This window comes from Melospiza melodia, chromosome W (assembly GCF_035770615.1).
Source record: "Melospiza melodia melodia isolate bMelMel2 chromosome W, bMelMel2.pri, whole genome shotgun sequence".
Taxonomy (NCBI): domain Eukaryota; kingdom Metazoa; phylum Chordata; class Aves; order Passeriformes; family Passerellidae; genus Melospiza; species Melospiza melodia.
The window spans coordinates 477,741-492,582 of record NC_086225.1 but is presented as its reverse complement, the minus strand read 5'-3'; the positions used below and the strand labels follow the sequence as shown (position 1 = coordinate 492,582).

At 38.8% G+C, this 14,842-nt stretch overlaps 1 protein-coding gene across 4 annotated transcripts in view; it reads left to right on the top strand.

Annotated features, from left to right (window-relative positions):
* Nucleotides 1-12,963, top strand: part of LOC134431444 (transportin-1-like) — a 102,835-nt gene extending 89,872 nt beyond the window's left edge. For 2 of the 4 annotated variants that reach the window (XM_063179457.1, XM_063179456.1), the window contains 6 exons: nucleotides 627-725; nucleotides 935-1,030; nucleotides 3,815-3,890; nucleotides 4,677-4,776; nucleotides 6,231-6,305; nucleotides 12,821-12,963. In XM_063179457.1, the coding sequence (XP_063035527.1) occupies nucleotides 627-725; nucleotides 935-1,030; nucleotides 3,815-3,890; nucleotides 4,677-4,776; nucleotides 6,231-6,305; nucleotides 12,821-12,928 (554 nt within the window). In that variant the 3' untranslated portion in view covers nucleotides 12,929-12,963. The remainder of the gene's footprint in view (nucleotides 1-626; nucleotides 726-934; nucleotides 1,031-3,814; nucleotides 3,891-4,676; nucleotides 4,777-6,230; nucleotides 6,306-12,820) is intronic. The other 2 variants (XM_063179454.1, XM_063179455.1) reach the window with 2 other exon arrangements.
* Nucleotides 12,964-14,842: the final 1,879 nt, after the last annotated feature.

The following is a 14,842-nucleotide window of genomic DNA, read 5'->3' as shown; positions in this document are numbered from 1 at the left end:
CAGATGTACTTACACTTCAATTAGAACAGTTGCTTTGTAGGATTTTTACTCTACTAGAATCTATGAATACTTGGATAGGCTTGGAATTTTAATTTTAGTGAAATATTAGTCACAAAGATAGAACATAACATCTGTCATTTTAATCAAAGCTGGGATTTGCTTTTCTAGGCTTCATTGTTGTTGGCTGTTGGGGTTTTTTGGGGGGCTTGGTGTTGTGTTTGGTGGTTTTTTGTTTTTGTTGCTGAAGGGGGTGTTTGTTTTGGGGAGATGTGTTTGGTAATTTTTTTTTAGCACAGCTGAATACATAGCTATTCGGGTGTGCTTTTCTTTCCCTACTCCCGGGAATGGGATAAAAAAGGTTTCTAGAATTACATCAATGTAAAATCTATTAGAAATATTTTTAAATCGTAGTTTGAAAGGATTTGCATTGATCTGCTTAGGTTGTATCTTCCAGACTAATCTGATATATAGCAAAAATACAGCTCTTGTTAATTCAAGTGTAATGCTTTACAAGAATTTAAATACACTTATATGATTTTTTAAACTCCCTCTCCTTGTGATCTTACAGTAATAGAACAAGATGGTTGCTTGTATTGTGTGATGAGATTTTAAAATGTTCCTTCTAGCTGATTTCATGCCCATTTTGGGAACAAACCTAAACCCTGAATTCATTTCTGTGTGTAACAATGCCACCTGGGCAATTGGAGAAATCTCCATCCAAATGGGTAAGATTTTTTTCTTTGAATTTTCACATATTTAGAATGGTTTGTTTGGGTTGTGGATTGTTTTCCATTTCTAGTGATGCTTTCATGTTAAAAATTTAAATTCAGTTTTAAATTCTTGTCTTTGACAGTAAGTTCAATGTACCAGATCTAAATAGATTATATATATTAATGGTCATTTTCTTCTGAATGTTTTTTTTTGGCTGTTTCAGGTATAGAGATGCAGCATTATATTCCAATGGTGTTACACCAGCTTGTAGAAATAATTAACAGACCCAACACACCAAAGACATTGTTAGAGAACACAGGTATCCAAAAACTGAATAATTTATGTTTAAGGGAATTAATTTTTTTTCTACGATGATTTAAAAAAATTGAGTAGAACTTATTTTATTGCTATATGTTTGGCTTTTATAAGCAAAAACAACTGTTTTAGAGAAACTCTTACAAGTCTCAGTCTTGCAGAAAAACATCTATCATATATCTAGATTATTAAAGTGCTTTCTCACCTTTATAGCATTTTATATTTATATATCATCTATTAAAGTATTCCTCCAATTTTATTTATGTATACAATATGACAGATATATGCAGTAACACTTAAAGACTTAGTGGTTTTACACTCATTTTAATATATGCATGTCCTTTCATGAGTACTGTATGTACATGTCTAGCGTGAAACAAATGTAATTGGCATATATATAAAAAATAATGAACTCTTTGAATTTACAATAATGTACTTTTTAAAAAACATTACTTTGTAGCAATATGCACAAAAATCTAGATCTGTGATGGCAGTTTTACCAAAACATAACTGAAATTATGTATAATTTCTATTACCTGGTCACTTAACGACAAATTTCTGAAAAGAAGTCTTAACAGTGGCATGTATGTTTCTATGTTCTGGACAGCTGCTTTGCCTTCCAAATTGGAAGCAGTCCCCAAATGCCTTATTAAACTGAAATTTCTGAGGCTTGGTTTTTTGCATTTATAGAAGGCATGTTCTGGTATGAGGAACACCTTCCATACTTCAGCAAAACTTTATTAATAATTTAACAAGTTTCAGGTTTACTGTTTTACTAATTTAGAATATTTTGATTTTTTTTTCTGTTTGAAAACTGTCTTGTAAGAAAAATGATAGCTTAGTCATTATACTGAACATAATTGGAAATTATGGAAATTCAGTGCTAGTTACATTTGGGCTTGAGCTAAGTATGAGATAAATTGGGATTTCTTTCTATGCATATTTTTCCTTCAGTATTCTCCACACCCCATCCCCTCATTTAGTATGGAAGGTGAACGTAAAGGAAAAATTGCCTAGCTGTCTGGCATATTATAGGTACTGCTTTTTGAAAAGATAATTTTCATGCTAATTACTTGTTATGAAATGCACCATGGAATAGTATAGCAAAATAAATTTTCTTACCCCTTGCCCCCAAGCCCCTTTGTCTGTATTGATGGACATGTAATATCTGTATCTGAGAAACATCCAGTACCTAAAAGTTTGCTTCCATAACTGGCAGAGAATTTTTTTAGGCATCCAAACACTGACTATTTTTAGTATTTTAATAGTTACTTTAAATGCAGATGCAAAGCTGTAAATAAATGTTGAGTGTGATGTAATGATAAGTTTCTTGTGGGATATTGTGCTACATGCCATTGGTATGTGCAAGAGTATTCATGTTTTCTATTGTAGGTTGTTATGTAATGAGCTATGAAAACACTTCTGTTATGGAAACATATGAGATCAGCTTAAGTAAAATAGTTGCATAGAAAATAATGAGTACATGCTAAAAGTTACCCTTTGACAAAAATTACTATTCCTCATACAGACTCTAGCTGTGAGAATTTACAGATAAACCTTAAAAGTGCACTTTCATTTGAAAGTATCACTTCAAATGCAGTTTTGTGTTAGATCTGCTGAAAATTTGAAATCAATTAATGTCTGGGCAAAATAGTACATTACCAGTGACATGTAGCTTTCATGGAATGGGTACATTTAAAACTGCTAGTGTATCCTACAGTAAACTTTTATTGGAGAAAGCATCATCTGCTTTACTACATGTTTCATGAAACTGTTCACAAACGCCTGTTAATTAGTGTTGCATAGTATGTCCCTTGAACATAGGTTCCTTTGCTTCATATAAATCTGCTGGATTTTAGTATTATTCATGGATTTTGCTTCAAGTAATTCTGATACATTATTTCCCACCTTCTCTTTTTTCTGAAGATTAATCTTTTGTGAGTTGAGCAAACACCATTAAAACACACTTTCATTATGATATTATTTTCAGTCTGGCCCTCAGAACAAAGGACCACAATACCTAATCATTCACAGAAGCAGTTTTACTTTTTTTGTGTTTATGCTTTTGTATCAAAAGTCAGATAATCATACAACTTTTATGAGGAAGTTTTTCTAAACAGGAAAAATATTTGGATTAAAAAATTAATTTTATCCAGTCACTTGCTATGAGCTAGCAACCACTTTAATTTTTCTACAAGATTATGAAGAAAGCAAATACTTGGGTTTCTTTGAGAGTGTTTAATCTATTTGGTGTTTATTAGATAGACCACAATGTATTCTATGTAAAAGTGTTTATAAATGTATTTTTACTGATAGTAGACCTATCAAAATCTTAAAATCTAAATATTGAAAAAATTAAATTTTTAGGACTACTTGATACTAAAACCAAAAATGGTTAATTCCTTTCTATCATTAGTATCCATAATAGTACTTTTTATTAAAAACTTTGAAGTGTAAGTAGGTGTAAGAGGTGATTCTGAAGAGAGCAGAATGACTACTTACATCAGAAAGCCTTTGTATTTCAAATTGTGTTTTTTGGTGTTCTCTCATTTACCTCTTTAATTTTTCTTTTACCCTGGAGACTATACCATATATGTTGCTTCCTCTTATTCAAGGGGTTGTAATAAACAACATTGGTGAAATCTTATGTTTACTATCATATACAGATTCTGTTGGCTTCTGTTTCTGAGTTATTTGTTGTTTTTTCTTTATTTTTTCTCCTCCCCCCTCATTTGCTCATGTCTTGGTTGGCGTTTGGTGGTGTATAACCGTGATTGCATTACCTTAGCAATAACAATTGGTCGTCTTGGTTACGTTTGTCCTCAAGAGGTGGCTCCCATGCTACAGCAGTTTATAAGACCCTGGTGTGTATTATTCAAAATTTTTTTTAATTCATTTTTCTTCACTTTCTTTCTTTCTTCTATCTCACTTTTAGATATATTTTCAGTTGGTTACAAAATCTCAATCCTTAATCATTGCCAACCATGTGACTAATCTTGTCCTATCAGGTTTGTGAGTTTTTAGTAGCACTGTCATGTATTCTTTATGTTGTGGCTAACGACTAATTTATGCATGGGATAAGATTGTCACATGCTTGCGTGTTAAAGCTTGACCATGAAAGAGCATTTTAAAATCCACAAGAATGATAATACAATGCATGCAAATACTCTAAAATTTAAACTGTGCATTACTTTACTTAAAATTCAGTCTGAAGCTTGAATTGCTGTAAGTAATCTATTTCTATACTTGTTATGTATAAAATAGCTTGCTTGCTGCTGTAAAGGTTAAATAATTGTTCTTTAAGTGATATCTGACAATTCATATTGCAATAGTATTATATGTTCTGCTTCTAATAATGATAGTTTCTATAATTATAATTATTTTTATATGTGTTTCTTTTGTATTTAATGGAATACAGGTCACACTTTCTAACTATATAGTTCAACAGGAAAGCAAGATTCTGTAGATGATACCTAATGGGAATATACTAGTAAATACTGTGTGCAACAAGTAACTTTCTAAGTGTTCAAAATAGTGTTTCAGGTAATCTTATCAGTGTGACTTATTCCATCAAATGCTGTCATCTAGTTCTGACTTGACTGAATCAAAAAGTAATAGAATTATTCAAGTTTTGCTCTCCAACTTACTAGGTGCACTTCTCTGCGAAACATAAGAGACAATGAGGAAAAGGATTCAGCGTTCCGTGGGATATGTACCATGATCTCAGTCAACCCCAGTGGAGTAGTCCAAGTAAGATACATAAATAGGTCTTAACTTCTTTTTTCTTTGCTCATGTGAAATTTAGTGAAAGCTGTATACGGAGTATGAAAAATATTTACCTTGAAGTGGATTTCCAGTAGTATGTGCTGTAACTTCTTTTTAGGCATCAAGAAGACCAAAATGTTTATATTCCAAATTATACATATCCTGATACTTCAGGATTTCTGCTTCAGTAATTATCACTTATGGAAAGGAAGACAGCATTGTTAAATTCATTTTTGTCTTTTACTTACAAGGAATATGTCAATAATGAACTTTGATTAACTGTATTCTGATACTTCTATCAGTCTTTTTTATGTTGATGATATGTATGAAAATACAAGACAAAAGCTGGCATATTGAAACCTGTTTTTCAGATACAATCTAGGCTTTTAAAAAAAGAAACAAAACAAAAACAATAACCACCCCTTCATTCTTAAAACTGGGTCAGGGAAGATTCTCTTTCAGCTTTGGCTATATTGCTTAAATAGTCACCATGATAAGGAAGATGCATCCCTTTAAAATAAATTGTACATCTCTAGAATATGATTTGCTCTTTAGTCTGTGCAGCTCCAAGGTAAAGCTGTATGAAGGTAATATTTTCTAAGAGGAAAATAAAGGTGAATTTCCCTCTCCTCTGCCTGGAATCCTTCTCCCTGAAATGCAAGAATTGAACCTTTATCTTGTTTTGAATTTTTCAGTTCAGTTCACGTATCCCTTATCTTGTACTTAGCATTTTCCTCTTCTGCTGTCTGTTTGTTTGTTCTTTCACACAGCTTAAATGGAGAGAGCAATTAAGGACTCTTCATTATCCAAGCTCTCCTCCTATGTAGTTGTTATCCTCAGTTCCTATCCAAAAACATGCATTATCAACTTAATCATTAAGACTGATGTTTTAATGGTATAGTCAGAGGTAAAGCAAAATAGCTATTTTGGGGTGGCTTTAGTTTTGAACATGTACACATTCTGTGTATCCCAGAAACAACTTCTGTCTCTGCTTAAAAAAATGCAACAGCTTTTTTCCCAACTGAAAAAACATGAGAGTAAGTTGCAAGTGTGATCCCAAGTTTGTTGATTGTTATTGAGATGATTGGTTCTCAAACTTATAATGTGTACTGAAATGATTAGTTAGACAAGTGTGGTGTGGGGGAGGGAAGAGGTGTTTGTTTGTTGGTTTGGGATGTTTTTAACTGTGGTTCAATTTAATAAAAAATCCTATGAAACAAAGGTATTCCTACACTCAGCTATTTCTATTTCCATATACTTAAACATACAATAGCTTACCATTATTGTCTGAATTAACTAGAAAATAAAGGCATAAAACTAAAAGCAGAGTTGTGAGTTAGGATCAGATACCCTGCATAGTTCATAGAAAAAACACTGGACATTGTTTTCAGACCTATAAATGTGAGGTTCCTAACCCATGTGATTGTTTAATCTTATAGGACTTTATTTTTTTTTGTGATGCTGTTGCATCGTGGATTAACCCAAAAGATGATCTCCGAGACATGTTCTGTAAGGTAATGTTTCTAGTATGACGGTATATCTGAACTGTGGTTATTTTTGGATCCTTTTTTTTTCTTGTTGTTTATTTCCATTATTAAAACTTACTGTATTTGTGGTCATGAAGGCTTTCTTGCAAAGTCATAAACTGTCAAACAAAACATTAAAAAAATCTGATTTTTTTTAACCTATATTTTTATAATGTCCAGCCTACTATGTTTTGGCTGCATTTGGAAGAACAGGAGGTTTTATACCACATAGAAAACTTTTTTTCCCCTTTTTTTTCTTTTCTAGAAAATGAGATCTGTGTGGTTTAAGACCCATACCCCCCAAGAATATATATTTTTTTAAATATCTAGAAAATTGAAAATGGAAAATCTTCCAGTAGTATCCTGATCTGTTTATCTTGCTCCAGATGAAAATAAGTTTTTGGGACTGCTTAACCCTCCTCAGAGTTCCTCTTGGATAAGCAAGTCTTCAAGAAACTTATGTACAGATATAGCCAAGAATGCATCCCTAGACAAAGTGTCAATAGAATTTAATCAAAAGGAATGTTTGCCTTGTGTGAAATAAACAAAACACACACAGAGACAGAAAATAATATACTGTGTTTATGCACTAGTGTCTTCAGTTAAAAACCAGAACAAAATAAACTTATTTCAGTTTCATGCACAGATGCTGTTATTGTTCAGTATTGTTCAGGCTTTTCTTGTATGTTGTAAAGTGAAATCTCTAGTTTTAGGAAGGATGTATGTCAAAAGTTAATGGTCCTCCTTAAGATAAAATGGAACATATTTCTAAGTACATACTTGAATTGTGGGCCAATATTGGCACTTCCTCTTCAAGTAATGCCAAGTGTGTGCATCAGAATGAACTAGAACATTGGAATCCTGACTTGAGTATCAAAGACAAAAAAAATCTCAGTGTCCTAGTTAGGAGACCAAATATCTGAGAACCTTCAAAGGAATATCAGGGTCAGGAAATGCATGGCTCTGAGTATTCTAGCATCAGCATAAGGAAACAAGAAATACAAGCTTAAAAGAAAGTCCAGGATGCTGTCTGTGATGGCTGTCCAAAGCAGTTTCAGTACATGTTTCTGTCCTGCTCCTTCAGCATTCAATACTTACTTCAATAAGCTATGCTCCTCTTTTTCAGATTCTTTCCAGGATATCCACGTGGGATCTAATGCATTCAAAGTAGACACAGTGTTTCTTGGTCACTTGGCATAAAGACATCCTTGCTTTTTAAAGTGTATTTTTTGTGGTTTTTGCCAAGCAAGGACAGAGACAAAGCTTTCTTCAAGTGATGGCATACAATTTTTTTAGATTGCTTCCTCATTGGAATGAGTTTTTGTTAGTTGAATGCATGATTATTGTAGTCCAGTTACATATTTTCCAATTATAATTATGCCTTTTAGAAATAATGAGAAAAATTTGTAGTCCCCCAAGGTCTTTCTCTTGATAATGGAAGGTGTTTGGGTTTTGGGGGAATGGATTGGTTGGTTTGTTGGTTTTGGAGCACTAGAGCTAAGAGAGAAAATACTCCTTCCAAGAGCAAAGGTGCATGAGCTGCCAGTGTTGAGATCTCATATATACCCTAATTGTATAATGTTTTAGAAAAGCAAGATATCTGAATACTGTAACTGAAGCTCAATTGCTAAAATTGTCCTGTAAGATATCTTTTTAAAAGCGCTCCTTTTGTTGTACCTGAACATTCTTCGATTTTTTTTGGTAGCTTCTTGGCAGCTGCCAAATCAGACTCTTTGGGTTAGGAAAGAGAGGTGAATCTGTCTGTGGAAGGTCTCTTTCAGGGAGAAAAGCAGTAAATTAACTTGTGACACTGTAATATTATTGATACATGCTGTTTAAAAACAGCTCTGCTTGAGAATGTTGTGTTGAGGGTGAACTCAGTATCATGAGCTTTAACTTTGACATTGCCTTTTTTGTGAGGATGTTTTCATGATAGACTGTTCCACAATTATGTACCTTTGAGTTTAGAAAAGAAAAACAAACCAAAACTTTAGAGACTGAATTATTTTCTATTAAGAGGATCTAAAATACTAAGACCTTTTTGACAGTGTCATTGAATTTTTGTAGCTTTCAGTTAATTTATTACATTGGAGGGTCCAGACTGAAACCTGCAGATTTGATTGTTTTTCCCCCCTCTTATGTTGTGGATCTCTGTTCTTTCAAAACACAAAATATTTTAATAGCTTCCTTTTTAGTAAGTTTTTCTACAGGTTTCATGGAAAAAACACAGCTCTCACAGGATACTTTTGTTTTTTGCAAGAAATTGACAGGCATTCATTCTGTCAAATGGTGGCAGTGGCTCTGGCTCAGCTTTCCTCCCAGAACATATTATAGGTTTAAAAAGATGAATGTGAACACAGTAATCTTAACATATAAACGGTATCAATTGACAAAATGTTCAGCCTCACTCTAGGCTGTCACCATAGTCATTAAAACTACATACACACACATATGTATATTTAAATTTATATTAAATATATATTTATATACTTTATGCTAATCTGTGTGTTTAGCGATATTGTATATGTCACCCTTAACTGAAATGCTGGGTTTTTTTTTTTTAAGAAAGACATTAGAATCACAAAAAGGTTGGTGTTGGAAGGGACCTTTAAGATCATCTAGTTCCAATCCACCGCCACTGCTAGAAACACCTTTCACTAGACCAGGTTGCTCAGTGCTCCATCCAACTTGGCCTTGAACACCTCCAGGGATAAGGAGTTCTCAGCCTCTCTGGGCAACCTGTTCCAGTGTCTCACCACCATCACTGCATCTAATCTAAACTTGCCCTCTTTCAATTTGAAGTCATTGCCCCTTGTCCTATCACTCCATGCCCTTGTGAAAAGTCCCTCCCCAGCTCTTATAAGCCCCCTTTAGGTACTGGAAGGTACTCTAAGGTCTCCTTGAAGCCTTCACTTCTCCAGGCTGAACAACCCCAACTCTCTCAGCCTGTCTTCATAGAAGAGGGCCTCCAGCCCTCTGATCAGCTTAGTGGCTTCCTCTGGACTCACTCTAACGGGTAGACATCTTTCTTGTGTTGAGGACCCCAGAGCTACATGCAATACTCAGGTGGGGGTCTCAGGAGAGCGGAGTAGAAGGGGAGAATCCCCTCTCTCCATCTGCTGGCCATGCTGCTCTGGATGTAGCCCAGGATACAGTTGGTATCTGGGCTGCAAGTGCATATTGCTGAGTCATGTCATGCTTTTTGTCCATAAACACAACTTCTATGAAGTCCCTCTCCATCTTTCTTCAGCTACCAGAACGCTGCAATTAGGTCACCCAAAAGCCTTCTCTTTTTCAGGCTGAACAACCCCAACTCTCTCAGCACGTCTTTGTAGGAGAGGTACTCCATCCCTCTCATCATCCTGATGGCCTCCTCTGAACTTGCTCCAACAGGTCCATGTCCTTCCTGTGCCAGGGACCCCAGAGTTGGATGCAATACTCCAAGTGGGGTCTCACCAGAGCAGAGGGGCAGAATCCCTACCCTTGACCTGCTTTTCACACCTCTTAATGTAGCCCAGAATACAATTTGCTTTCTGTGCTGCAAGCACACATTGCCAGCTCATGTCCAGCCTCTCATCCAAAAGCACCCCCAAGTCCTTCCTAGCAGGGCTGCTCTCAATCTGTTCATCCCCCAGCCTGTGTTGATACCAGGGGTTGACCTGACCCAGGTGCAGCACCAGCACTTGTTCTTATTAAACCTTATGTGATTCCCATGGGCAATTGGACTTGGACTTGTTGAATTTCATGAGGTTCACACAGACCCACCTCTCAAGCCTCTCCAGGTCCCTCTGGATGCTATCCCTTCCCTCCAGTGTGTCTACCCCACCACACAGCTCGGTGTCATTGACAAACTCGCTGAAAGTGCACTCAATTCCACTGTCCATGTCACTGACACAGATGTTAAACAGTGCTGGTCCCAACACTGACTCCTGAGGACAGCACTTGTCACTGGTTTCCACTTGGACATTGAGGTGTTGACCATAATTTGAGTGTGATCATCCAGCCAATTCCTTATCCACTGAGTGGTCCACCCATCAAATCCACATCTCTTCAGTTCAGAGCCCAAGATGTCATGCGGAACAGTGTCAAATGCTTTGCACAAGTCCAGGTAGATGATGTCAGTTGCTCTTCCCTCATCCACCACTACCGTAACCTCATCATATAAGGCCATCAAGTTTTTTAGGCTTGTTTTGCCTTTGGTGAAGCCATGGTGGCTTTCAGCAATCACCACCTTGTTTATCATGTGCCTTAGCATAGTTTCCAGGAGGATCTGCTCCATGACCCTGCCTGGCACTGCGTTGAGGCTGACTGGCCTGTAGTTCCCTGGGACTTCCTTATTTCCCTTTTTAAAAATGGGGTTTATGTGTCCCCTTTTCCAGTCACAGGAAACTTCACTGGACTGCCATGACTTCTTAAATATGATGGATATCCTTGGCCAGTTCCCTCAGGACCAGTGGATGTATCTTGTCAGATCCCATGGACTTGTGCACCTTCAGGTACCCTAAATGGTTTCAAAACCCGGTCTCAGTCCCTGCTTTCATCTTTTGCAACTTGAACAGTATATCTGGAACACTTGTTGGTGAAGACTGAGGCAAAAAAGTCATTGAGTACCTCAGCCTTCTCCATGTCCTGGGTAAACAGGTCTCCCATATCCTTCCTGAGAGGACCCACATTTTCCCTGGTTTTTCCTTTATCTCTGTACCTAAAGAAGCTTTTTTTCTTACCCTTGATGCCCTGTGCCAGGTTTAATTCTATCAGGGCTTTAGCTATCCTAACCTGATCCCTGACTGTTTGGACAATCTCTCTGAATTCCTCCCAGGCTACCTTTCCCTGCTTCCATCCTGTGTAAGCTACCTGTTTGTGTTTAAGTTTGTCCAGGAGCTCCTTGTTCATTCACACAGGTGTTCTTCCCTCATTTCCTCTGTTAGAATACGTTGCTCTTGGGTCTGGAGGAGACAATCCTTGAATATCATCCAGCTCTCTGGGGACCCTCTTCCCTCCAGGGCTCTATCCCACAACACTCTATCAAGCAGATCCCTGAAGAGGCCAAAGTCAGCTCTCCTGAAATCCAGGGCAGTGAGCTTGTTGTCCACCCTCCTTGCTGCCTCAAGGGTCTTGAACTCCACCATTCCATGGTCACTGCAGCCAAGGCTACCCTTGAGGTTCACATTCCCCAACACCTCCTTGTTGGTGAGAACAAGGTCCAGCATAGCACCTCTACTCATGGACTCCTCTTTCATTTGGAGAAGGAAGTTGTCATCAGCACATTCCAGGAACCTCATGGATTGCCTGTGCCCTGCTGTGTCATCCCTCCAACAGATGTCAGGGTGGTTGAAGTCCCCCATGAGGACCAGGACTTGTGAACGTGAGACCACTCCTATCTGTCTGCAGAAATCTCATCAACTCAGTCTTCCTGGTTGAGTGGCCTGTAGCAGACCCCCCACTATAATGTCACTTGTCCTTGCCCTCCCTTTAATCCTGACTCACAAGTTCTCAGTCAACTCCTCATCCATCCCCAGGCAGAGCTCCATGCACTCTCGATGGTCATTGACATAGAGGGCAAGACACCCTCTTCATCTCCCCTGGACTATCCTTCCTAAAGAGACTGTATCCTTCCATTCCAGCACTCCAGTCATAGGAATCATCCCACCATGTCTCTGGGATGCCAATAAGATTATAGTTTTTCTCCTCCTGTTTGTTGCCCATGCTGCATGCATTGGCATAGAGGCATTTATGTTGGGCCCCAGATGAAGCTGACTTTCTGTCTGGAGTGGCTGGCATTCCTTTGTGCTGCCCTTCAGGTTCTCTCCTGCTGACCTTTGATCCTTCTTCAGGCTCTGGGCATCTCTTCCTGGCTCCGGCATCTATCTACTATGAGTGAGATGGCATGCCATCCCACACCTTATCACTGTTAAACCTGATGATGTCCCCCTCCCCCATCATATTTAGGTTAAAGCCCTGTCAATAAGCTCTGCTAGCTCTTGACCCAAGATCCTCTTCCTCCTTTGAGAAAGATGAATCTCATCTGAATCCAGCAAGCCCGGTGCCATGTAGGCCATCCCAGTATCAAAGAAACCAAAATTTTTGCAGTAACACCAGTCACGGAGCCATGCATTAGTAGCCAGGGTCCATCCGCTTTTTTCAATGTTACTGCCTGTACCTAGAAGAACAGAGGAAAAAATAACCTGTGCTCCTGCTTCCCTCACTAACCATCCCAAGGGTTTAAAGTCTCTTTTGATCACCCTTGAACTATGCTTTATGACTTCATTGCCACTCACATGGAGGACAAGCAATGAATAGTAGTCCAAAAGCTGAACCAGGCTAGGAAGTTTCCTGGACTTCCTTTTTCTCTTAGTAACATTTAAATATTAAGCTGAGAAATTCAAATGGACAGATGCAGAATCCAGCAGTTTCTGGCTTACTGCATATGCTGCTAGTAAATAATGATCTTGTATCTACTGCTTAATGATTATCTTGATTTCCCTCCCCCCTCTCATTTGTAGATTCTTCATGGATTTAAAAATCAAGTTGGGGATGAGAATTGGAGGCGTTTCTCTGACCAGTTTCCTCTTCCCTTAAAAGAGCGCCTTGCAGCTTACTATGGAGTTTAACCTTATGCACTGTAGCTGCAGTCCCACAATTAGAGGTAAGCATGCAAATCTTCCTTGCTAAACAGAGCTGTATAACAAGTCTTCCTCCCTGTTTATATTATATGAAACATAATTAATTCACTAGAATAAACTTTTACAGATATGTTGGAACAGCTACCTTTCCATACACAAAGTAGTGTATCAAGATAAGGTTGGAAATGTAGGTGTAAAAAAGTGCCTGTTTAATAAGCAAAATGATTGTTATAATCCTCAAGCCATCATGCTAAAGTAACAGGCTCCCTTATGACTTATGAATTAGTAGATGACTGATGTAGTCTAAGGCAGGGATAGTTCCCTAGGATAGGAAAGCAAGTTTGTTAAGACACTTTAGCAATGAGAAGTTAAATGCGTTCATAACTACATACTATATTACCTTGGCATTGAATAGAGAATGTTATGTTAATCATAGAACAATAGAATATCTTGAGTTGGAAGGGACCTATCAGGATCAAGTCCATGTCCTGGTCCTGCACAGGACACCCCAAGAATCATACCATGTGCCTGAGAGGATTGTCCAAACACTTCTTGAACTCTGGCAGGCTTGGTGCTGTGACCACTTCTCTGGGGAGCCCAACCACACTCTGGGTGAAGAACCTTTCCCAAATACCCAACCTAAACCTCCCCTGACACAGCTTCATGCCATTCCCTCAGGTTCTGTCACTGGTCACTAGAGAGAAGAGATCAGTGCCTGCCCCTCCTCTTCCCCTCATGAGGAAGCTGCAGACTGCAATGAGGTCTACCCTCAGTCTCCTTCAGGCTGAACAAGCCAAGTTACCTCAGCCACTCCTCGTATGGCTTCCCCTCTAGACCCTTTACCATCTTAGTTGCCATCCTTTGGTCTCTCTCTAATAGCTTTATATCTTTCTTATATTGTGGTGCCCAAACTGCACATAGGACTAGAGGTGAGGCCACACCAATGCAGAGCAGAACGGAACAATCCCCTCCCTTGCCCGGCTGGCAATGCTGTGCCTGATGCACCCGAGTAATGTGCGCCTCGGCTGGGTTTCAGGGTATTCCCCAGCTGGCTGCTCCAGGTCTGGATAGCGCAGTCCTGTTCAGCACAGCCTGCCTGGACTCCCGAGCAGCTCCCAGCTGCAGGCAACCTTAGCAAGCTCAGCTCTTAAGTGAGATCAGCTCTTTAGTGATTATCAGTTCATCTGTGATTTCAGCTCTTGGCTTGCCAAGTGCCTTTGGCAGACGCAGGGAGAGAGAGGAGAAGACTGTATGAGATTCCACAGAGATGTCTTTATTGATGTCTTCTGCAAAGGTTCTCAGGGACAGCTCTTCTGCCAAACTGGGCAAAAGTAGGGGTTTTTATAGGATACAGGAGTTTAAGAAATTGTCCAATAGTAAGGGTCGAGGCGAATGTGACCTATAGTCATACAGAGAGATAAGCAAGGGTCCGAAGGTGGAAGACAGGCTTCTTAGGTCCAGTCGTCATGACTAGGCATTTCCTGTCTTAGGCTGCTGAATGCCATGGAGGCATTGCAGGCCCTGTGCCTGCTACATACACCCCAGGATATGGTTGGTCCTCCTGGCTGCCAGGGCACTGCTGACTCAAATCCAACTACCCACTGACCAGGGCCCCCAGGTCCCTTCCTGCAGCACTGCTCTTTAGCCTCTTGTTCTCCTGTTTGTCTGTACATGTAGGGTTGCCCCATCCCAGGTGCAGAATGTGGCACTTTTCTTTGTGAAACTCCATATGATTGGTGATTACCTAGCCCTCTCATTTGTCAAGGTCTCTCTGCAGAGCCTCTCTGCCCTCAAGGGAGTCAATAGGTCCTCCCAGTTTAGTGTCATCATCAATCTTTCTTAGTGTCCCTTCAAGTCCTGCGTCCAAGTCATTTATCAAGATGTTGAAGAGAAATGAGCCTA